Below are 25,071 nucleotides of genomic sequence, written 5' to 3'. Positions count from 1 at the left end.
CACATAAAACATCATTAAGCAACCAAAAAAAGGCCTTTTTTTTTCCCCCTTCCCTCGCGCAAAGAAGCTTTCTTGCCTAAAGTGTCTGAATGCTAAAGGAATTTGTACCTTCTATGAATCACCAGGAATTTTACCAAACGGGCCCAGATGGATGACTTGAACCTATGGCACTGCTGACACCATGACATTAACTCCTCGGGGCTTTTCGCCACTCTTAAGGCGGTGGGATTTTCATCCCTCTAGGACTCCATGCCACCCGGCATCTCTTTTTCCTGACTGTGGGGCCCTCTTAATAATCTCTGTGGCATCAGTTGGGCGCTTACTATGGGTCAAACACTACGCTAAGTTCCGGGGTGGAAAAAAGAAAATCCAATCCAAGCCCACCCCTTTCCCTATGGGGCTCACTCTAAGTGGGAGGGAGAAGGGGCATTTTATCCCCCTTTGACAGATGAAGAAACTAAAGGCTCAAAGAAGTTGTGACCCGCCCGAGGCCACACAGCAGGAAAGCGGCCGGGTTCAGAGCCCAGGTCTCCTGACTCCCAGTCCTGGGTTCTTCCCACCGTGTCACCCGGCTGCTCCTGTACCGTCTGCTTCGGGGGGAACGGTCTGATGATATCGAGGTGACACGATAGAAAGGGCCGGGCCTCATCCTCCCTCTTTCTGCAGTATTCTTTTCCCTTCTCCCCCCTCGTTACTTCCCTTTCGCTACTCCACCTCCTCATTCCTCCCTGCGCCTTTTAATTTTGCCAGCAGCCTGTAACCGGGTCAAAAGGGGGACCAGGGGGTGGGGAACCCCGGTAGGAGCAGTAACCGGTGCCCCCCTTCTGGTTCGAAAGCCCCCTTTCCCTGACTAGCAGCCTCGGTAGCAATGTGATGCAGACAGCGGCAGAGTTCCATTCCTCAAAATCTTCGACCCCTGGCTGTCGTCATATCGCCACACCCTGAGCCTTAATAATAACGATGATAATACTTATTATTACAATGCTGTTTGTTAAGCGCTCACTATGCGTCAAGCACTGTTCCAAGTACGGGGGTCGATGTCGGGTCAGAAGGTCGGATGCAGTCCCTGTCCCACGGGGGACTCGGGGTCTTAAACCCCATTTTGCAGATGAGGTCATTGAGGCCCAGAAAAGGAAAGTGACTCGCCCCAGGTCACACAGTAGACAAGCGGCAGAGCCACGATTAGAACCCAGGTCCTTCTGACTCCCAGGCCCGTGCTCTATCCACCAGGCTTTCCTGCTTCTCGACTGCGGGGCTCTCGGACGATCTGCCGATGAGTAATGTAGCGCAGGGGGCTGTCCCTCACGTAAAACATCATTAAGCAACCCAAAAAAGGCATTTTTCACCCCCCTTCTTTCTTGCCTAATATTATTCTACGTTCAGATATCGTGAATGCCGCAGTACTGTCACAAGTATGCTCCCTTCGCATGCCCGAGCATATCTGAGACTCATTCTCTCCCGAGATTCCAAACGAGTCACATCGGATACCCCGCAGAGCCGAGGGAACCATTTCGATTCTCGCACTTTCTTCGGGGGTGATCTGGAAACGTTCGGATTGGGAAACGAACTCAGTCAAAGAGAACCCATCCTGCCCCAGTGAGAACGTGTTCTAATCAGTCCGACAAATTACTTGAAAAAGTCGATCAAACGAAAAGAATAACAGGGTCAACCGCAGAGTTTCGTCGTCTTTATCTCTCCACGGCAGAAGGGTCTGAAATAGAAAACAAGACCGAGTTGGGCGCGACGGATCAACGGAACCCGGGGAGGCATCGGGAGCGAAGGGAGCGACTCCCCTCCTTTGTGAGAATCAAGAGGAAACCCAGGGAGCCGGACGAACGCTTCTGAAAGAACAGACTTGCCGAGGAAGCGAGTAGGGAATTTCCAGGTAATCATGCCCAAAGGAAAAGAGAACTCTGCCAGCAAACGGATCTGAGAAGCAGCGAGGGTTGAGTCAGTTGGCATCTCAGGTATAATATGCACGGTAATACTAGCGTGAATTTATATAGTACCTCTCCTCTCTAAGAAGTCAAAGCTCTTTCAGAGGTATATCATCTCATCCCGTTCCCACAACGGAACTAACGCGCTAGGGCTGATATTAATATCCCAGCTCTACAGATGACTCGTCCAAAGTCACGGGTTGGCCAGTTCTGCACACAGGGCAACCTGTGTTATTTGAAAGGAATTTTCTATTGGAAAATTCCTCTTCAGACCTGAATCGGCGAGGGGCAAACTCCGCCTTCCAATGCCAAGCCGATGGGAGCGCAGACCGTGCCCGGCAGGCGAGGCTGATATTTTAGGAGCCGGGCCCGCTGGTTCCTCCACAAGGATCGTGGAAGTCGGAGCACCCGCCGGACCGGAAGGAAGAGCATTTTGGACTCTTCCAGTCGCAGCCCCGTCCGTCCCGCCCTCCCGCTCCCTCGGCCACCACTTCCACCCGGGGCCCCTCGGGGCCGAAGCAGACGTCGCGGGGCAGCGCCTAAGCAGCCGGCACCTTGGGCTACGTCGGAATCCTCGCGAAGGCGCGGTCCGACGGAAACCGCCTCTCTGTCCGATCTCGGTTTCCGGACCGACCGGCCCAAGCAGCAGATCCCCCAACCCATCCGCCGACTCCGGAGGCCGGGCGTCTCCTGGGCCCTTCGGAAACAAAACGCGCGATCCTTCCGTCCGCTCGCAACCGACCTCAGTTCTGCCCTACTCGGATCCGTCTGGCGAGTCCGCGACAGGGCCCGGGGGGAGACCCCGGATCTCGACCGACCGATCCATCGACGGACCGTCCCTCGCTGGGCCCGCGCCCTTCCCGCTGAGCCGTCGCATTCGATCCGCTGGGGGGTCGGGCGCCCTGAAACAAAATAACGGATCAAAGAATAAAATCCCAATAGCATCCCAGCCCCGTGGGCGAGGAGGGCGAGCGGCACGGAACTGAAAGGGGCGACTCCGGCGATCCGCCTCCCCCGACCCGAAACAGGAGCCATTTCATATCTCTCAGTTGTATCTACGGAGCGCTCACCGGGTGCGGGGCACCGTACCGAGCGCTCGGGACGGACAACTCAGCGACGGATAGGGACGATCGCCGCCCGACGACGGGCTCACGGTCCGAACGGGGGAGACGGCCAACGGAACCGAGTCTCTGATCCCGGCTCCGCCGCTCGTCTGCCGGGTGACCCCGGGCGAGTGGCTTCACCTCTCCGTGCCTCGGTCGCCTCAACTGTAAAATGGGAACTGAGACGGCAAATTCCCGTCGCGATGGCCAGACGCCTATACCTTAAGGACTCCCACGCCCCCCCTTCTCTCTCTCCCTCCACCCAGGCCCCTCCTCTCCCTCCTCCCCCAACTCTCCGCTTAGAGAAAATCAAATAGCCGGAGCGAGGGAGAGCGGGACTCCTCTCGCCGCGACGGCAGCACGTCATTTCGTTGGAGGCAAACACGTGGTGCGGGGAGAACTTATAAATCTCCCCGGCGAGATCGTGATGTTATCTGCTGGCAAAGTTGCGCTCGGCGCTGAGCTCCGACAGGGAGAGGGGGAGAGGAGGAGGAGGAGGAGGAGGGATGGAGGAGAGGTTATAACGGTCTGCGGGTCCCTCCGGAGGAGCCGCTCGGCGGGGAGGGAGAGGCCCCCGGCAGAGGGGCCAACCGGCGGGAGGAAGGGGGTCCGGGGAGAGGGGAGGCGAGAGGGAGACCCTCCAATCTCCACTAAAAGCGCCCGCTCCGCCCGCCCGCCCGCCCGCCACCTAGTTCGTCCGAGCCGAGGCCTGGGCGAGCCAGGGGAGGTGACAGAGGCCGAGCAGGAGCGGCAGGAGGTGGAGGAGGAGGAGGAGGAGGAGGAGGAGGAGGAGGAGGAGGAGGAGGAGGAGGAGGAGGAAGAGGAGGCTGCCGCGGGCTGTTGTTTGCAGCTCGGTCGGCGTCTGCAGGAGGAGGAGGAGGCGGCGGCAAGAAGTAACCCGGGCGGGGTGGCTCGGTGGCTGCAGGCCGGGGTGCGGGCAACGGGCTGCCGAGCCCCACCGGCGCCTGGCCTCCGCACACACACACAAACACACACACACACCCCGACACACACACACACCCCACACACACTCACCGTCCCACGTGCGGTCCGGCCCGGGCCGCTCCTCCCGCGGTGTGTGTTGTGTGGGTGTGGGTGTGGGCCTCGCAGGACATCTGCGCCGCGCTGCCAGTGGGGCGCCGCCGCTCGCCTCGTTTTTTCCTTTTTGGTTTTTTTTTTGTTGTTGTTGTTGTTGTTGGGTTTTGGTTGGGTTTTGTTTTGTTTTGGGTCCCCCCCCCACCCCTGCCTCCTCGCCGGCCACCAGCTTCGGAAACTCGCACATCTGTCCAACTGGGAGCCGGAGGCGCCGGGGGACCCGAGTTCAGATTCTCCCCGCCACCCCCTTCCAGGGCCGGGGACCCACCCCCCGTGCCCCCCTTTTCCGGATTTCAGAGGCTCCTGGCCGAATCGACATTCATTTCTTTTTCCTTCTGGCCCCTCCGAGCCGACTTTTTCGGAAACTCCAGGCTCCCTCCCCCCCCCCCTTTTAATATTTCCACGCTCGGAGCGCTTTGCGTTTTTTTTTTTAAAGCGATTCTAGCAAATCGCGTTTCACTGGGGCATCACCTCGGCTCATCGCACCGGTTCCGCACTTGATCCCTTTTTTTTTTTTTTGCTTTTTCTCCCCTCTTTTTCTGGTGCGGAGTTGGAGTGAGGAAAGGAAAGCAAGGCACCGTCCTCCCTCCTACTGTCCTCCCTCTTTTTTTTCCTTTTTCTGCCCCCCTCTTCTGGTGCAGAGTCTGAGAGAGGAGAGGAAAGCGAGACACTGTCCTGCTTCCTTTTTTTTCCCCTTTTTCTCTCCCCCCTTTTTCCGGTGCGGATTTTGAGAGAGGAGAGGAAAGCGAGACCCCGTCCTCCCTCCTTATTTTTTTTTCTTTTTCTCCCCCCACCCCCCGCCTTTCCCGGTGCGGATTTTGAGAGAGGAAAGCGGGACCCTGTCCTCCCTCCTTTTTTGCTTCTTCAGCCCTCTTTCCCGGTGCGGATTTTGAGAGAGGAAAGCGGGACACCGTCCTCCCTTCCTTTTTTCTTTCCTCCCCCCCCCCCCCGCCCCCCTTGTCCCGGTGCGGATTTTGAGAGGGGCAAGCCGGACACCGTCCTCCCTCTCTTTTCTCCCCTTTCTCTCCGTCGTTTTCCCGGTGCGGATCTCGAGAGGGGCCAGCGGGCCAGTGTCCTCCGTCGTTTTTCTCCCCCACCCCCTCCTCCTGCCCTGTCCCCCCCCCGTCTCCGAGAGAGATGCGCTGCTCTCTGCTGAGCGTCGTCCTGACCCTGGATCTGGTGACGGCGGCGCTGAGCCTGTCTACCTGCAGCACCCTCGACATGGATCAGTTCATGCGCAAGCGGATCGAGGCCATCCGGGGGCAGATCCTCAGCAAACTGAAGCTGACCAGCCCCCCCGAAGACTACCCCGAGCCGGAGGAGGTCCCCCCGGAGGTGGTGTCCATCTACAACAGCACCCGGGACTTGCTGCAGGAGAAAGCCAACCAGAGGGCGGCCGCTTGCGAGAGGGAGCGCAGCGACGAGGAATATTACGCCAAAGAGGTCTACAAAATCGACATGCTGCCCTATTTCCCCTCCGAAAGTAAGTAGCCGGGGCGGGGGGTGTCTTAGCCGCCCCCCTCCAACCCCACCTTTCCCTCCCCTGGGCCCTGGGCGAGCCAGGCCGCTCTTCCCTCCCCCGCCCCCCCCGCATAAATGATCCTCGACGACGATGGTGTTTGCCGAGCCCTTGCGCAGCGCTTAGAACAGTGCTGGGCACGTCCCGGGCGCCTACCGAGTGCCCTCGTTTAGACTGGGAGCCCGTCATTGGGCAGGGGTGGTCTCTGTTGCCGAAGTGTACGTTCCGAGCGCTCAGCGCAGTGCTCTGCACAGAGTAGGCGCTCAGGAAATACGGTTGAAGAAAATAATCTTTACTCTTAGGCGCCCAGCACGCTGGGGTAGATGGGGGGAGGGGGGCGAGCCCGTGGTGGGCAGGGATCGTCCCCCTCGTGGTGCCGGCCGAGCGCTTAGGACAGTGCTCCGCACGCAGTCGACGCTCAGATAAATCCGACCGAAGGAGTCGGGGTGGCCCGCGTGGGGCTCAGGGTCTTAGCCCCCCTTTGAGAGATGAGGGGACCGAGGCACAGGGAGGTTGAGCGGGTTGGCCGGGGTCACCCAGCGGGCGAGCGGAGGAGGCGGGATTAGAACCCAGGACCTCGGACTCTCCAGCCCCGGCCACCGAGCCACAGTGTCGCCGGCCCGCCCCTCCCTCCTCCTCCGGCATCTCCTCTCTCCTCGCTTCCCTCCCCCCATCCCACCTGGTCCTGGAAAATCCATCTGGAATTCCACTCGCTTTGAAGGGGGGAGGGATTTTCCCCTCTCCGGGGAACCCCCCCCCCCCCCCCGCCCCACCCCTGACTCACCCATCCTTGAAAAGCAGCGTGGCCTAGTGGCTAGAGCCGGGCCCGGGAGTCAGAAGGTCACGGGTTCCAATCCCGCCCTCTCCGCTTGTCTGTCGCGTGTCCTCGGGCAAGTCGCTTTACTTCTCTGGGCCTCAGTGACCTCATCTGTCAAATGGGGATGGAGACCGTGAGCCCCACATGGGACGGGTTCCGCCTCCCGCTCCATCTGCCCGGATCCACCGCGGTGCTTAGTACGGTGCCTGGCGCCGGGGAGGCGCTCGGCAAATGCCATCCTTCTTCTTCTTCTTCTTCTTCTTCTTTCTTCTTCTTCTTCTTCTTCTCCGCTGCCGCCCGAAGGTGAAGTTTTACATCTTAGACTGGGAACCCCGTTGTTGGGCGGGGATCGTCTCTACCGTGTTATACTTTCCAAGCGTTTAGTACGGTGCTCTGCACCCAGTAGGCGCTCAGTAAATACGATCGAATCCGTCTCCCACATCCCGATCCCGTTTTAGTTGGGATCATCCGTTCACCCATTCGATCGTATTCACTGAGCGCTTACTGGGTGCGGAGCGCTGTGCTAAGCGCTTGGAATGTACGATGCGGCACACCCAGAGGGTCCCCCCCCCCCCATCCCCGGAGCGTGAAAAGTCCGCTACTTTCTTTCTTTTCTCCCCCCAGATCAAGTCCTCTTTTAAGGCAGGTCACCCGAAGGTGCACCCACCGCGGCGCTATTGTCTTATGGACGAGCGACCAGAAAGAGGCCTGGCCCGGGTGACTCGATGTCCCCCCCGCGCATCCTCCTTGATCTCTGCCCTCCCCTTAGCTTTTCCTTCTGATGCTCCCCTAATCCGGAGACCGAGGAAAACCGCTACGGGGCCGGAGCCTCAAATCCCTCCGGGAACCCGCAGCGTTTAGCGGGGAAAGATCCGGGGGAGGGAGGAGGGCGATGAATTGTTTTGGAAGAGGTGCTCGCCCGAAAATGCCTCGCGCGGGTGCGACGGGGTTAAATGCTCTACCAGGAAGGGGAAAAAAAAAAAAATAACTTCACCATTAGTGTATTCCCAACCAGTCCTTAATTTTTTCATTGGCTGCCCCTTCGCTCCCCCTCCCCCTTCCGTGCCCTATATACTCGTTGGCCTCCTTCGCAAACTCGGTGTGTCTTGCCTAAATAGATAATCCAGCCATCTTGATCGTTTTATCCAAGAATTTCTCATGGCAGAGGGGTTTTTTTTTTAAAAAAAAAAAAATATTTTCAGTTTCGCGAGTTGCGTCTTGTACCTTGACAGTCCCAGGCTGACAGCCGAGGTGTCTGACCTCCCTCCCTCCAGCTGCTTTTCTTCCGCCGCCGCCGCTTCCCCGATTATCGTTAGGGTGACGGCACCGGGTATCAAGAACCCCGGCTGGAAGCAGAGTTTATTATTGTTTATCGGCCCTCTCCCTAACAGCTTTGATAGATACATTCCACCCTGGTTATCCTCTGGGGAAGCGAGCTGTTTTACCTGGGCTGGAGCCAAAGGATGGGGGGGAGCGGGTGAGGGGTAAGGGAAGAGAGACCTTAGTGTAATCCGTCGCGGCATCGCCCCTGAGACCGAGAGGAAGAACCGGGCCGGTTTCTGACGACACTTTTGATGGTCTGGGAGGGGGTGGGGAATGTTTGTTTTCTTTTTCAACGGTATCTGCTAAGCGCTTCCCGTGGGCCTGTACTGACCTCCCGGGCAGACACCAGCTCGTCGGGTTGGACGCGGTCCCCCGTTAGCTCCCGGTCTCAATCCCCGTTTTACAGATGAGGTCCCTGAGGCGACAGAGAAGTTAAGCGACTCGGCCAAGGTCACGCGGCAGACCCGTGCCGGAGGCGGGATCGGAACCCAGCTCCTCTGGCTCCCGAGCCCGCGCCGCAGCCGCCGGGCCACGCTGCTTCTCTTGGGATGGAGGAGCAGCACGTGAGCTGGCCCCGCCCCAAAGAGTGACAGGCCTCCAGTAAAGGAGGCAAATAATGAGCCGCAACAGCCCTCGACGTGGAGATCTGAAGCCCGAGGCCCAGAAGGAGCAAGTTGCGTAAGCCAAGCGCATCTGTCTTGTCTCCTCCCCGGCAAAAGTTCCAGCTACGCGGCGTAACGACCGAAAAGCTAAAATCGTCCTTTTTCTCCGCGCTGCCCTCGCCCCGCCGAGCACAGAACCGGCAAGGCCAAGTGATCCCGGCAGGGTTTTGGACAGATAGCGTACATTGCAGGCGTCTACCAACAGAGTGCATCCCGAGTTTAGAATGAGAAGGCCGCGTGGTAGCCGAGTCGAAACTACCGCGTAGGGGCTGTGGGTAACTTTATAGAAAGTAGGTTAACTGATTTTCCAGTGCTTTGTAGTTATGCTGGATTATATGAACCTTTCCAAAAAAAGAAAGCGAGGAAGAAACCGCTCCACCGTATTTTTTCAGAGCAAATTGAAAACGCAGCGTTGGCTAACGGGCGGGCTTTCCCTCTTAGGGGGAATCGTTTTTAACTCTGCTCTTTCTGAAATGAAATGGTTGCGAAGGGGGAGCCTGGCTTTTTCTTGCAGCGGACATGCCGGAGGTCAAAAGCTTCTGAGATGAAGGCATGGGAAAGATCACTGGTTGAACTTCTACCACGGAGTTATTGGCGTTCGGCGACCGACTTTAGCTGGAGCGTTACAAATATGCTCTAATTATACTCGTAGCCAGCTACGTATCACTGCAGAGTACCCATAGCCCTTTTTTAAGACGTTTTATAAAGTTCAGAATAAATATTTTTAGCAACGTGGAGATTGAAAAACAAAAAAATATAAGAGATATCGTATATGCCCCGAGGCGTATTTTGTCTTGAATATTATCCTTGGCCAACTGAACTATATAAATACGGTAAATATGAATAGAACTGGCCAAGTGCCAATCTCCCGGGATGAATTTTAGTCAAGAAGGTATTTATGGGATATAAATAATACTGTGTCAACATATGAAGAAGGGATCTGATTAGTTTCAAATTTATTAATATTAATCTTTTCACATGATGTCGGCTTAGGGGTCAAAGGAGAATTTTGCTAAGGTTTACCGATAGTTTGCACTGAGGGGAAAAAAGAAGACATCTGTTCTCCTGACAGTCCATCTGAAATTCAGGATTCCTCTGTTCAGAAGTTATTGCAGAAAGGCTGAAGGATGACTCAGTCACGACGATCACGTCAAACGCAATAGGCTTCCAGGTTACTGACAGTAGAAACGTTACCTAGAGCGTGGAAAGTCGAAAACGGGATCGTCTTTTTCTTCTCCCTTTTCTTTTTTAAAAATACAGCAGTCCTCGTATTGTTAGCTTGCTCTAGCGTCTTTTAGACGTCGGTCTAATCCCGCCTCCACGTCCAATCCCGGAAACCGAATTCTTTTATGGATTCAGTGCGTGGCCCGGGGAAGAGACAGCTACACTCTACGACGCATTTGTGGTGCGAGAAGGGAAGAAAAACTGCAACTAAAGCGTGATTGCAACGCGATAGGCAGAAGCAGTTATCTTTCTCTTGTAAACTGTAGTCATGCTCCTTTCTAGAGTTTTGTTTTGGTTTAATCCTGATCCGACTGTGCTTCCTTAGGCTAGGGGCACGGAGTTATATCACGTGTGCCAAAGATAGTCTGCGGCAATGCAGTGTTAGATTTTTAAAGAAGAAAAAAGGGAGGAAATATATTGAAAGTCAGTTGCAAAGAAAAGGAGCAGTTTATTGAAACTCCGGATTAAGAATTAGGAAAATAAATAATAGCTGTGCTTTATTCTGGCTCGTTGCCTTACAAGAACTAAAATATTCAACCTAAAAAGCCACAGTGCAGTTTTCTTCGTCACTGCTTCGCATGAACATTAAAACACATTTAATAGCAAGCAACCCTTTCCCCCTCGTTTCTCCCAGAGGAGTAGATGTTTCATATAGACTGTAAACGACTGTTATCCTCTCGGGAGGTGTGACTCGATCTCTTCACGAGCTTCCTTTATGGATTATCACTCCGTGAATGAAAAAAAAAATTACAAAATGACGGGACCCTGTCTCGGTCCTGCCTGACCTACAGAGAGTCAACTTGCCATTTAGGCACGTGAGCTCCTCGTGTTTCGGAATACTTGAGTTACTAGTACAGAACTGGCTAGACTTTCTGAGCTCCTCTGCGCTCGCTGCGTCTTTCCTCAGTGTTATCCGGGGTAGCCGGGCAGCTTAGGTGGGTGTGCGGTGAAGTTCAGGTCAGAATTTTCTCTTCCAGGATTCCTTTTAAACCCTTAAAGAAACACTCCGATGGAAGGTAGTATTTAGAGCGGACTAGCCCGGCAGGCCAGGTGGCTAAGTGGGGTGACTGAGAAATTTTCAGTCCGCTTGTTTCCTGAGCGTGGAAGTCCTAGCTCAAATGGTTCGACTGTAAGCCCGTCAGTGGGCAGGGATTGTCTCTATCTGTTGCCCATTTGCCCATTCCAAGCGCTTAGTACAGTGCTCTGCGCATAGTAAGCGCTCAATAAATACTATTGAATGAGGGAAGCAGCGTGGCTCGGTGGAAAGAGCCCGGGCTGGGGAGTCAGAGGTCATGGATTCGAATCCCGGAAGCTCTATGACTGTGGGCAAGTCACTTCACTTCTCTGTGCCTCAGCGACCTCATCTGTAAAATGGGGATGAAGACTGTGAGCCTCACATGGGACAACCAGTTTACCCTGTATCTCCCCCAGCGCTTACAGCAGTGCTCTGCACGTAGTAAGCGCTTAACAAATAGCAACATTATTATTATCATTATTATTAATAATAATGGCTGGGTGCTCAAGTGCGTAATAGCACCCCCCACAGCCCATTTAAAGGACTGCACTTTTAGGCTGAAGGTCTCCTGCCTAACGTTTTAAGCACTCTTACGCCTCTTCGGCAACGCCAAAGGGTTTAATCTTAATTTTTCTGGAGAAAAAAACCTTGAAATGCCCAAGAGGAAGCTGAGGGTCAGATTAGTTAAGACGGGAGCGCAGGCCATGCTGCCCAGAGCACAGATTGTGAAGGGTTAAAGATTACAGAAAGAAAAACGCGGGGATCAAATTCATTCAGTAGTATTTTATTGAGCGCTTACTATGTGCAGAGGGCTGTACTAAGCGCTTGGAATGGACAAATCGTTAACAGATGGAGACAGTCCCTGCCCTTTGACGGGCCTACGGTCTAATCTAAGAGGACCTTCAAGACTGGGTGGTGAAAACCACTGATAGTTAAGGGATAGGCCCGCCGATCGGGGAAGTGCCGATGGGCTATAAAATGCCCCACTAAATGTCAGTCAGTGGGAAGGTAAACAGAAAGCAGAGAGCTTGAAGAGCTTGAAAAACGCCAGAATACCTCATTGTAGTATTTCTGGTATTCATGTGATCCTGGAGAGATGATTTTGCTTGGCCGCATGAGCTTTCTTTGCTTCTGCCTAGGAGTTTACTCTGCTGCAGATGGTGAGTTAACTTTCTAAACAGCCTGACAAAACAAGCCTTTGCTAGAGATAAACAAATATTTCCATTGTCATTGTGAAACCAGATGCTGCCCCCCTTTTTTTTTTTTAACAAAGGCAGCTTTTAGCCTGGGAATTATATGTTTCCCAGGTATTTTTTGTTAATTTAATAACATTCTACGGATGCCTCAACAGGTTTGTTTAGACTGAAAAGTTTGCTTCGGTCATTTGTTTAGAGTAAGTTTGCATCCTGCCTACAACCGCAAGCTATTTTTTGTTTCTTTTTAAATCCAAGATGTCCAGAGTAGGTGCTCAACTGAAGCGTTACTACCAACTCGCTTCCTGAATTGGCCTAGCTGGCTCAGTTCTCCATTAAAATGGTCTCTTCTTAACCCCTGGTCATAATCCTCCCAATTGCCGTCCCTCTCTTTGCTGTTATGAACTAATCGCATGCACAGTGATCACCTCCCCCTCCCCGCCCCCCCGGGGCCACATTGCATACTGGAGAGAAACACAAGTAGAACAGTAATCCAGTGGACTCCATTTGGAATGGCATAGGACCTTTAGGATAAGCCACTTCCTGTAGCAGATTTATTTGGTGGGGAAACTCCTCTCTTTCCTGAGAGGCTCACAAGGGTAAGGGGGTCGTTTGCTCACCGTCAGGTGGAAGAGAGGCCGGGAAGAAACTCAGTTCCGGGTCCAGGCTGTCTCCAGTATTGATATCAAGGACATTGGTCCTCGCTGACTCAGAGTCTGGGCACCTTAACGTAAATCAGACCTTCCCCTTCTCTTTCCTTCCACCTATCTATGGCCGGGGGGAGAAGGGGAGGGTGTGTGATAGAGCTCAAAAAACAATAGGTACCTCGTGGTGTTGTGAGACTGGCATTTTCCTTAGCTATCAATCAAGCAATCAGTGGTATTTATTGAGGCTTGACTGTGTGCAGCCGCACCGTGCTAAGCCCTTGGGGTAATTCAATACAATAGAGTTGGAAGTCGCGATCCCTACCTTCAAGGAGCTTACAGTCGATCCCCAAAGATGCATATTAGACTGTTCTGGGTCCCTTTTTCTAAAGCAGCAGATGGCTTCTTAACGTTCAGAGATCGCACGTTTTAAGAATATCACTGTTATCATTCGTCATGTCAAGTTAAAGCAAAGGTTTCTTTGGACTGGGTCTCACAATGTGGAACCCGTTGATGGAGGCTTTTATTGGTCTTTGTTGTTAATTGATAAATTTGGGAAGCCATATAAAATTTAATGCAAACCATACAGCGTGTTCACCCTTAGCAGAAGTTGGAACCAAGTACCTTAATTTAATTCCTGGCCCTGAGAATAAAACAGTTTTTTTTTTCCTTATGGGCCTGTCTGTCTGATCCTGTCTACCTCCTTTTTTCCATCCTCAAATATTGCCAACTCCCCAAATTACCACTAGGTCTCATAAGGATACCGTTGGTCATTGAAATCCTCCCATTTTAGCCTTAACACTTTCCACGTCTCCAGATCCGCTAACAAGTAGCTGAAATGATTAATTTGAGTTTCACCTCGTCTTGCCCCCGTACGCTTTCTGATGGAGAGTGGGAATGAAGAGAGAAATGGCCAGAGGCCAGGAAAGAGGAGGAGGAGCAAGGAGCGCGAGTAATCCTCAAACCGAATAATCAGATCCAAATAATATAGAATTGACTGTAAAGGTAGGGTGGGAGGTTCTTTATAGGGTAGTTTGAGGGCAGGACAGACACCCAAAGCGGTGGAGGGGAGAGCCATTACTTGAAGAACTCAAGCCAGAAACATAGTCTTGACTGACACCGATTGACTGGATACTTACCAAGTCTCAGCTTCCCTCTGCCCCTTCTAGAGCTGGCTGGCGAACACCGGATCAGCACTGCTTTAGAAGAGAAAGTGCCTCGATGGACAGGTCGCTTGTCCAAAAGTCAGAAAGTCCACACTTTGCTGCTGGCTCTGCAGATTTTTCCTGTAGTGGGGCCGCGGGTAGTTTTTATAGTGCTTTTGGTGGCCTGTCTGTACTAATCCATATCACTCCCTAACCCCTAGGAATGGCATGAAAATTCATAAAATCATTAATCATCACTTTCTGGGCTGATTTTGGGGCGAACACAGCAGCCCACTCTTTGTAAGATCGTGGTGGGCAGGGAGTGTGTCGGTTTTATTGTTATGCTGTACGCTCCCAAGTGCTCAGTATAGTATCCCGCACACAGTAAGCACTCAATAAATGCGATTGACTGATTGCAGAGGGAGGAAGAGTTTGCCTCGAGCACACAAAAACCTAGCGGTTTGTTATTCTGTGACTTCCTCAACAAATGATACCTTTCTAGAGACCTTTTTTCTTTGGATTCCACCGGTTAAAACACGGCTCTATGAGCTGCCCTCCTCTGATTGGATCCTCCGGGGAGGATCTGCTCGGTTGGCATGCCTGCCTTCCGAGAGCTCCTCTCTGATCCTCTGAGGGGAATCGGATGCCTGCACGTCTTCCTGCAGTTGCTGGTTTTAGGGGTTAGCAAGGGGCATAAACAGCTAAGAAGCACTGTGATGGAATTCCCTCAAAAGCATAGCCTTAGCTCTCCCCATCCCAGTCTGCCCCTAAGTGCAGTCTGGGTAGGTTATTTTCTTCTGACACTACATAAATCTACTTGGGGTTATCCCATTAGAGGTTATTACAACCAGTTCTCCAGTCTCTGCTTCTTGGTAGGAGTAAAGTTGGAATTAATGTGGCCAAAGATCTTTGGAGAAAACTTTGAGGACAAAGCCCATAAAATGCGGCTCTAATACCAAAATATAAATTGTGATACTCAGCTCCAGATAGAGTTATCCTGAAGCATAAATAGCTCTGAGCCTGGGCAAGAAAACCTGCTCTTCCTCCTCCTATCCCTGATTATCCCTTTCCTATCCCTGGCCCTCCTGTGCTCTTGAGTTCCTGAAGAGAGAGAGAGAGAAAAAGAGAGAGAGAAGGAAATAGAGATTGCTCTTTTTTAAATCCCTCTACACTGTTAGCTCTTTGTGGGCGGGGAATGTGTCTACCAACTCCGTTGTACTGAACCCTCCCAAGCAGGAAGCCCAGTGCTCTGCTCACAGTAAGCGTTCAATAAATATGATCGGCTGAATGATCGATTGATTGATTTAAAGTCCTGTTGAGGCTTCTGGGCCTCGAGTGCCTTCTTGGAAGAAGATGAAGGTTGATCAGGCTCCACTGCAGGACACTGGGGCTCGAACCTGAGCTAAGCTTCTGGCCAGTGTTGGCTCTCAATCCTCCATGTGCTTTAGGGATCTCCCAAGCCAATGTCAGAAGAGTGTCCACAGAACTACTGTTCTCTCTGATGTGGCTCTCTGAAATCAGGAGAGCCGTGATTCCTCGTAGTCTGGATTTCCTTCGCTTCCCAGCAGGCAACCCTGGCTCCTGGCAGAGCAGCCTTGTGCGGTCGGGGGGGTGCCAGCCTCCCTGCCGGAATCTTGAAAGATTGGTATTGGGGCTAACTCTAATCAGTCAGTCAGGTGTATTTATTGAGCACTTACTCCGTGCAGAGCACCGTACTAAGCACTTGGGAGAGTAGCAGTATAGCAGACACATTCTCTGCCCACAATGAGCTTACGGTCTAGACTGACATTAATATGTCATCAATAAATAAGTATATAAAAATAAATAAATTAGCCTCAAAGCAGCCCATCAATTAGCGGTATTCACTGAGTATTTACCACGTGCAGAGACCTCCACTAAGTTCTCGGGAGAGTACGATAAAACAGAGTTGCTGGACACGTTCCCAGCCCACAGCGAACTTACGGTGTAGAAGGGGAGAGCGGCAAAACAGAGCCGGACTGGTACAGCTCACCTTCACTGGGTTTCCTGAAGTGATCAAATAGCTCACGTATCACTGCTATAATGGGAAGGGAGTGGGTGGAGGAAGCGGGCCGAAGTAGGTAAGCTATGAGGATGATGGAGAGGTCACCTGACAGGGGAGCGATGAAGGAGCACAGAGTAAGGGATAGGAGGAAGCAGAGAGTCAAAGAGATGGATTGGAAGCCAATCTTTTCGTTCTAAAACTGCTAAAAGTGCTGACTCTTTCCGCTTTAATTTAGCATCTCGTCACAGTACTTTGAGGTCCACCGCGTTAAAGGTAGCAAGATGTTTCCGCTTACGTTTGGAAGCGATGACATTCAAACTGAACCCTGAACTCTTTGGTAGCCGATGGCCATTTAAAGGTGGGGAAACATAACTTCCTGATGTTGAGGCAAAATAAGATTGTCATGGCTTCGGGCCATTCAGTTGGCCTCACAGATGAACCCTCGAGTAGATTATGTGTTAACCAATCATAAATATGCAGATTCAGTTTCCCTTCGACTGCAGAGATTTGGAGTTAGGGAAAGGGAAAGACGCTCTTCGAAGTTTGCAAAGCTCAAACCGTCTGAAAACGGTTGAAGACATTTAGTGACCCTCAGGTGCAGATGTTTGCTCTCACCCAGATCCACATGGTGGATCTGTCCATGTTCAAAATGAGTGAGTTTCACTATTTTTTTCAGTTTTTTTCTTTTGCTTGCTTTTGTAAAATTTGAAGTAGTTTCCAATGTTTTATGCCTAAGGAAAAGATACTGCCTTTCAGGAGAAAAGGCACATATACGCAGCAATCTGCATAAAAATGAACGACTAGTGTTTTTGCTTCAGAAATATCGTAATATCATTCTATTCTGACCAAAAGGAAATGTTGTGACTCAGACTTTCGGTCCGTTTGTTTGACTCTTTCCATATCTATCCCTTGCTACTCTGACAAATACTGCATCTGTCTTGACAAGCTAATTCACCAATAACCGTTCATTCCTAACTTCAGACTGTCGTAAGAATCTAAATTTGCTACTTTATCTTGGGATGGTGAATGCAAACTATCGCGTCGAGAGAGAGCGCTATAAAATGATAGACATTCATCTGAGAGCAAAAACCAAGAGGGAGTTCTACCGGGTGTAAAAGGATACTGTATTTTTTAAAAAATAATAAATACAGTTAAGAACACTAAAACATCCGTTGTTGCCAGAGCACAAATTGGAAAGTTCTGGGAGAGATAATTTAATTTGTAAGTGTGAGATTCATTTCAGCGATGGTCATTTCATCACTTCCTGGAGAAAGTCAACCCAGGATTGTTCTATCAACATCAAATGTGGCAGTGAATCTGTCATTCTTTCCATTTCAGTTTTTCATTTTTATATGATCATTTATTCTTTTTTGACCGGGGTTGATACCTTGTTGTTCCCACCGCTTTCATCTCCCTCTAACTCGGCCTTGACTTTTAAAAGGCAAACCCAGGACTGTGAAAGTTTTCTTTTTTCCATTTCTTGCAGTTAAAGGAGTTAGAGATTTTACCGATTGAAGGAGGTGGATGTCTTAAGCTGGCTCTAGGTCTGTGAAGAATTAAGAAATCACAGTTTGAGGTTTTCTTGGCAGAAGGTGGGTGGTTTGGTGAGAAGGCTAAGAGAAGTCATTTGAGGCCTGTCCTGGGAAGGCCTTTTGTTTACACACCTCTGACCAAGTTCCCACCTGCTCGGTCTAACAGGAAAATTAAAATACTGGACTCAAAAGCTCTAGCAATCCAAGAGTTCAAGAATTTGAAAGCCAAGCCTCAACAAAGCAGATTTCTGAAAAGGAAGGTTAGGGTTTTGGTTAGGGTTAAGATTACCTTGAGGGCGAGGGCTTGGGCTAGGGGAGAAGTTAGGGGTAGGCGTGTAGGATGGTACTTTTCGCGTTTGCCATCCCACAGCCCTTACCGTCGACAACAATCAGGTCTTCAAATGCGCAGACTTAGAAATCCGGCATGACATCGCGGAACGCCTCGCTCGGGCCCCGTATTCGAGTCGCTGTGGTTCTGAGTCGTTCCCGGAGCAGGCTTTTTCAGTTGGGCCAATTTGAGGGCCACTTTTGCGATGCAGGGTTTTATCCATGGCCGGTGAGGTAGGGTCAGTGACCGTGAACGGATCCAGGGTCGTCACCCGATTCCCCTGCTGTGAAATGGATCAAAATGACTCACCCTGGGGCTTTCCCTTCCTTCCAGGAGATAATGACATGAGCAGATAACAACATCACATCAAAGGCAGTAACCGTAACAAATAGAGGGTGAGGTCCCATGTTTAAAGTCAGAGGGATTTTAGGAAGTGTGTCGCTCGAGCATCTGCAACGTAGACACGCCAACCTGGTGTCTTGTTATCGTCGGGGTGGAGTCCAAACTCTGACCTCGGACATGCCTTCCATTCGAAGGATTTTAAAGGAATTCTACACGTATTTTGGCTTTAGAAAAACCCCGTTTTCCCTCAGAGGATTCCCTTCCAGGCCCCTTCCCAGGCCCGCTGCTTTGACAGTTCCTTAAGCGGGGGCTGCAAGCCGAGGAAGGGGCAGGTGGTGGCCCAGCCCGGGAGGACTGTGGGATTTGAGGGGCTTGGGTTCAGGGCCGTGGGTAGAGGTGGGCATCAGAATGGGGAACGTGCGGGTGAGGGGAAGCATCTCGTTGGGTAGCCGTGGGGAATAAGGGAGGAATGGTTTTAAGGGGCTGAGGGAGGTGGGGAGGGAGGGACGGGGCAGGAAAGTTTTAAAGAGGTGGGGAGGGTTTGGGAAGGGAGGTACCTATCCGTTTCCCCACCCGAAGATGCCAGTGTGGAATGGCGCACCAGATTTATTTCTTGTCGAAATGAAAGTCGCCACATTGTCATAGCCCCGATTTTAGTGCCCGCCAGGACACTACTGGTGGTGCCCTCATGCGTTGATACAGATGAAGAAAAAATGCACCCAGTCCTGCCATAACGCGTGTTTTCACTTTGCGTTTTGGCTAGAACACGGCGGCAGAATTAGGGAACGTTCTTCCGACAATGTGCGTCTGTCTGGATACAGCGCAATGCGATGTTGGAAGAAACGGTTGTGCGCATGTTTGCAGTGTCAGAAGCGGGGTGAGTACTACAGCGTGAGTGTTCCGTAATCCGGGGTTCTGCAAAGACCCAGCCCCCCTGTTCTAGGAGAACTCGATGTATCTACTAACCAACCAAAATGTTTAGCGATTTTTGGCCCGCCCTTCTCCTCAGGCTACATAGAATGAAAATAAACAAAGTAGCAAATTATGTTTCTGGCTTTCTGTAAACTGCCAGTTTCTTCTATGATGAATCCTGCATCGCCCTTTGGTGATGTCGGCCCTGTTCTACAGCCAGCAATGTCTTGAAGACGATGCTGTTTCCCAGAAAAAAAAAAAAGTTAATTTATCCAAGTAGAGAAAAGGATCATGGTTAGGAAAAAGTGGCCCTAGCCAAGCCACATATTATGTCAATCTACCTGTCTCCCCAGACTCTCCAGAGCTGTGGTTTATCTGGATCGTTTGCAAAAATGGCATGCAAGAGCATATCTAGCCATCTCCAACTTCCTTGGGCCATGAGGTGTCAACTCCTCATCCTTAGCCTTCCAGGAGAGTTTGGCTCCAGTAGCTGCACCTTCACACAGCGGGTAGAGCAATTCATAATGAAAGAAAGCGCTCCGGAGATGTGCACGCCTTCCTCTGATTTTCTCTGTGCTGGGGAAGGGAGTGGGGTAAATGTGCTCCCAGAGTCATTTTGCCACTGGGGTAGGAGCTGGATGATGGAATTGGGTGGGATCCCGGGGGCTGCCAGAAGTTAAACCCAGAGACTTAACTCTGAAATATTTGGATTTTCATCTGTCTGAATTTTTCCCAAAGGGTAAAGCAACGTGGTTATACAAGGTTGTGTTGAACTTTATTTAAGGATAAAAATTGTGGCCTTCGTTAAGTCCTTACTCTGTGCCCAGCACGCCACCGGGTGCTGAGGTAGATACACGCTAATCAATCAATGGTATCTACTGAGCACTCACTGTGTGCAGAGCCCTGTACTAAGAGCTTGGAGAGTTCAGCAGAGTTGGTAGACACATTCCGTGCTCACAAGGAGCTTACGGTACAGAAGGGCATAATCGGGTTGGACACGGTCCCTGCCTCACAGGGGGCTCAGAGTCTAAGAGGAAAGGAGAACAGATATTTCATCCCCATTTTACAGACGAGGAAACCGAGTCCCAGAGCAGTTCAAGGACTCGCCCAAAGTCACACAGCAAGCACATTGTAAAGGCGAGATTAAAACCCAGGTCGCCTGTCTCCCAGGCCTAGGCCGTGCTGCTTCCTGTTCACTCAGCCCTATTCTTTCAGTTAGGAGGGTGCAGAGGGGAGAAAATCCTCTTACTGTGATCCTTCCAACACCAGATTTTCTAACTAGCAGCCTCTCTTCTACCTCTTATACAGCATGAAACTTTGTCAAGTTACGGCAACGTGGTACAACCTTCCGAGATGTCCATGCGTAAATCCCTCCTTCTAATTCCAGTGTGGTCTTCACAGGACTCCACTTCTCCCCACTTTTTTCTACCCCTCAACGGGGCTGGACGGCTAGTGTCCAATCGTTTAGGGGAAGCATTTTTCTCACCTTATAAACATGAGCCTCCAACCCCTGCCATTGCCAATGGAAAGAGGAAAACCAGATGAATGGTGTTTCTTCTGGCCAATTTTTTTGCAAGTTTTCTTTAAGATGGTTTGCGTGTCAACCTTTAAGTGGTTAGAAAAGGGTGGGTAATTTCTACTATTAACCTTTCAATGCAGTTTCTTCTTTTTGCTAACCCATTTATTTGAGGTTCTTCTCTGTTCGGCTGTGCGCTAATCATTAAAAATAAACGGAATGGTCACTTGTCGGTAGCAGCATATGAGAATCGATGTCAATTGGCATGTGGCAGCAAGGTGCTGCCCATATATGATTACAGAACAGCAAATGATATGACTTAGTTCATGAATCCTAACTCTCAGGTAACCCACACTCCTAGCTCTGAAATAAATGGCAGATTGACTGTCAAATCTTCGGAATCAGCACGTCACAATTTACAGTGTCGCTGGGATCTTGTTCATGACCCTGTTGCCTCTGAATTTGTAAAATCAGTCTGGATGGCTAAAATCCTTCCCTTCAAAATAGCAAAAGGAGTCAAATCTGGTAGCTTCCCAAACAGTAGACTAGAAGAGAAGCCCAGGGTTAAGCACTCACTACAGTGCTCTGCACACAGTAAGCGCTCAATAAATACGATCGAATGAACAAGATCTTGTGTTATTACCCAGAATCTTCCGAGTTAATTTTAAACTGAACGACCACCACAGTGCTGCTGTCAAAAGAAATGGCTTAATCGGGCTGAATTGGACTGGATCCCGGTTTCCACGTAGGAAAATTTGGTAATAGGAGCTAAGCCAATGGGAGAAAGTTGCTTTCGATTTCTCAGTGCATTTTACCAAGTAAGATTAAGTGGATCTTTAGGGTCTTTAATAAAGCGAGTAGGATAGAGTAGGTCTCCATGGCCCGCTCTACATGGAGTTGATATATATCTGCAAAATCATTTCAGGCCTTCATTTTTAGAGATTCTGTTGTATAGACAGGACTAGCGCTCTTGGGGGTGCATAAGGCTTGTTCACACTTCTGCTCCTCTCTGAGAACTCTGATGTGAACGCTTCTGCCTCCTGCACAGAAAATGTGTGTACTTACATATAACTATATATCCAGATTCATAATTCTATACGTACATCTGTAGTTGACCTCGTGGCCGAAAAGGTCAATGTGGGACCCACAGTTCTACGCACACCATACAGGCGCCCGACTTGGTCCTTTGTGTGTTGTCATGTTGGTTGTCTGCAGTGCATGATTTTGTTTTCACTTTTGTCTCCTTGTCTCACGAGCTTGATTTTTAATTTATTTTTAATGGTATTAGTTAAAGCACTTACTCTCTGCCAGGCACTGTACTAAACTCTGAGGCACTGTACTAAACAAACCGAACACATTGAACACAGTTCATGTCTCACAGGGGGCTCACCATCTTAATCCCATTTTACAGATGAGGTAACTGGGGCACAGAGAAGTTAAGTGACTCACCCAAGGTCACACAGCAGGCAGGTGGTGGAGCCGGATTAGAGCCCAGGTCCTTCTGACTTCCAGGCCTGTGCTCGTTCCACTAAGCCATCATGCTTCTCGCGGCTTACAAAACTTCTGCTCGAAGGGAAGGATAGGAGTTGGTGGAGGGAAAGTGGAGATCGCGAGTATACAACCCATCCGATGAGTTTGAACAAGAAGAAGAGCAGGGAATTTGGGCAAAAAGTGAAGGGTGCCATGAGGTCCAGAGAGGATTTTTTTTTTTCCCAGTAGAGGAGAGATATTAGTGTATTGAAGGCAGAAGGGAAGAGCCACCAGAGCGGTTGAAGGTAACAATCTAGGGGAGGAAGACTCAGCCAGCTGTTTTTAGGAGAGAGGATGGTTTCGGAGGCATATGTACATGCCCTCTCTTCTGCCCAGAATTCCCTTCCCCTTCACATCCGGCAGGCCACGGCTCTCCCCATCTTCAAGCGCCTTCTGAAATCACATCTTCTGGAGGCCTTCTGGAGCTAATCTCTCCTTTTCCTACTCTATTTCCCGCCTACATCCAGATCACCTAAGCACATCATCCCCTACCCCTCCTCCTGGTAACCCTTTATATGTGTACTTTATACCCTGTTGGTTCCTCCTATAATAATAATAATGATAGCAGTTGTGGTATTTGTTAAGCGCTTATGTGTTAAGCACTGGGGTAGAAATGAGATCATCAGGCCAGACATAAGTAATCTCTTATCTTTTCAGTCCTGTCTATAATTCATTTTACTGTCTGTCGAGAGGCAGTGTGGCTCAGTGGAAAGAGCCCGGGCTTGGGAGTCAGAGGTCATGGGTTCGAATACCGGATCTGCCACTTGTCAGCTGTCTGACTCTGGGCAAGTCACTTCACTTCTCTGTGCCTCAGTGACCTCATCTGTAAAATGGGGATGAAGACAATGAGCCTCACGTGGGACAACCTGATGACTCTGTGTCTCCCCCAGCTCTTAGAACAGTGCTCTGCACATAGTAAGGGCTTAGCAGATACCAACATTATTATTATTATTATTATTGTCCCTACTAGATTGTAAACTTCTTGAGGGCAAGAATCATGTCTACTAATTTTGCTATCTCCTCCCAAGAACACTTACTGTGCTCTATGCAAAGGTGCTCATTCAGTGCCATTGACCAGTTGATTAAATGGGCCTCAGAAACCTGGCATATTGGTTGGCGAGGTGCCGAGGAGGTGTTGAGTCACTAACATTTCCTGAGAGCGACTTCCAATTAAGGAAACTCCAGGACTGTCTCGTAGCAGTGTGGCCTAGAGGAGAGAGCACGGGTCTGGGAGTCAGAAGACCTGGGTTCTAATCCCGGCTCTGCCACTTGTCTGCTATGTGACCTTAGGCAAGTCACTTAACTTCTCTGTGCCTCAGTCACCACATCTGTAAAATGGGGATTAACTCCTCCTCCCACCAGTTTAGAGGGTGAGCTCCAGATGGGACAGGGACTACGCCCGACCCGATTATCTTGTATCTGTCCTAGCATGTAGTTCAGTGCCTGGCACATAGTAAGAACTTAACAAGTACCATTAAAAAATACCCTGCCTATACAGCCCTTGTTGCCCACTGGTGAATAAGTAAACATCTGACAGAGGTAGATTCCAGGACTTTATTACAGCTTGTTCTTAGATTTGCCTAGCTTTTTTTCTTCTTTCTTCCACCTTTCCTTTCTTCCCTTCCTTCCTTAGCATTTATTGAGTGCCAACTCAGCGTGGAACACCATACTAGAATTGGGAAGCAAACATTTAAAACAAGTCACGGTCCCTGTCCTCAGAGCGCTTGCGGAAATCCGATACTATTGTGTTATTCCTGAACTGCATTTTTTTTCTCTTTGGGTGTGTGTAGCTTGGCACGTGTTTATATTGGTCCTTCAGGTTAGGTCAGTTTCAATCCCTGAGTGGGCGACGGGACCAGACCTACAGTTTGTCAAGTCTGGTGGCTTTCCTCTCCCCTCCCCTGGCAAACCCTTAGACCCACAATGCCACGGAGGGAATCCTCTGAGAACCACTTTGGGACGCATCCTATGGTAGCCCAAAACAAAAACAAAAAACCCCTTGATTCCATAAGCATCTCTGCTCGGGGCCGTTCGGAGACTCTCGTCTGTGAGGTTACGTAGGTCCTAGGACCACAGGAGGAATCAGAATGAAAAATGAAGACAGAATCAAGCGACAATTTCGTAGCCCACTTGAAAGGGTTGGTAGGAGCTGGGCTCTTCACATCAGGCAGTGATATCTACCGAATGCTTACTGGGTGCGAAGCACCACACTAACCACTTAGGAGGGTTCAGTACATCAGCGTTGGTAGACGCATTCCCGCCTCACAAATGAGGGATGGTTCAGGATGGAGGAGAGCCCTGTGGCTAATTTCAGCTGGGGGGGCCGTCTCTTTATCTCACTCTGCATCTTGAGAGGGTGAATCTCCCCTCCTGGCAGTTGTTACAGCTTACGTTTCAGTAGCTGAGGATGGGAAGCCTCAGAGGAGGGACCACTCCTCACCAACCAGCACGTCGCTTTAGGTGACGACCAGCTTCATGGCTTTTTATCAGCCCTGAAGCGCATAACAGAAAAAAGTCCAGGGGTTTATTGCCGTTAGAAAAAAAAAATGAGGGGGATTAATTTCCATTGTTTTGGCTCTTTTCTGAGCCAGATGAAGCTATGATGTCTGCACCTAAAAATTTCCAAACTTCTAGTTCATTTCAGTCCACAAATCAAAGAGCCAAATGTCTGGCTCGCTGAGCTGCCTGCACAGTATGGGCCAGGGATTGGCCCAAAATGCCTCTCTTCCTTTCGTGCTATCCGTTCCCGTCCTCTTTTGCAATAATAAGCGTTGGGGTAGATATGAAATAATTGGTTGGAAACAGTCTCTGTCCCATATGGGTCTCACAGTCTTAATCCTATTTTACAGATGAGCAAACCGAGGCTCAGAGAAGTTGAGTGACTTGCCCGAGGTCACACGGCAGACAGGCGGCAGAGCCAGGATTAGAACTCAGGCCCCTCTGACTCCCAGGCCCACGCACTATCCGCTAGCCCGTTCTCACTTCACTTCGATTTCCTCTTCATCCTTTTATCTTGGATAAATGGGTGAAACAATTATCCTCGCCCTCTGAGGCATCATTTGCACTTTCCTTCTCCGCATAGATTTCGTTGGGAAATTCTGGTGCAAGATTCTTGCTGGCTTCCGCAAAACAGCAGGAACATCATTCGCTCCTTGGCTGGTCGGGGAAAAAGCCGGACCTCTTTCCTGACTTGAAGAAGGCAGAGGTTGGA

The 25,071-nt window shown here is 50.5% G+C and overlaps 1 protein-coding gene and 1 long non-coding RNA gene across 3 annotated transcripts in view; one reads left to right on the top strand and one right to left on the bottom strand.

Moving 5' to 3' along the window:
* Positions 1-1,588: 1,588 nt before the first annotated feature.
* On the bottom strand, positions 1,589-2,864 carry LOC120639015. The gene is made up of 2 exons (XR_005661114.1): positions 2,680-2,864; positions 1,589-1,711 (listed from the first exon to the last, which is right to left on the bottom strand). It is a non-coding gene; the product is annotated as an uncharacterized LOC120639015 (long non-coding RNA).
* A 2,017-nt stretch (positions 2,865-4,881) lies between these two features.
* Positions 4,882-25,071, top strand: part of TGFB2 (transforming growth factor beta 2) — a 69,495-nt gene continuing 49,305 nt past the window's right edge. Inside the window, exons 1-2 of one of the 2 annotated variants that reach the window (XM_029047171.2) lie at positions 4,882-5,618; positions 18,666-18,779. In XM_029047171.2, coding sequence (XP_028903004.1) covers positions 5,273-5,618; positions 18,666-18,779 — 460 coding nt within the window. In that variant the 5' untranslated portion in view covers positions 4,882-5,272. The remainder of the gene's footprint in view (positions 5,619-18,665; positions 18,780-25,071) is intronic. The other variant, XM_029047172.2, reaches the window with a different exon arrangement.

Source organism: Ornithorhynchus anatinus, chromosome 19, assembly GCF_004115215.2.
Source record: "Ornithorhynchus anatinus isolate Pmale09 chromosome 19, mOrnAna1.pri.v4, whole genome shotgun sequence".
NCBI lineage: Eukaryota > Metazoa > Chordata > Mammalia > Monotremata > Ornithorhynchidae > Ornithorhynchus > Ornithorhynchus anatinus.
This window is presented reverse-complemented; position numbering and strand designations above follow the sequence as displayed.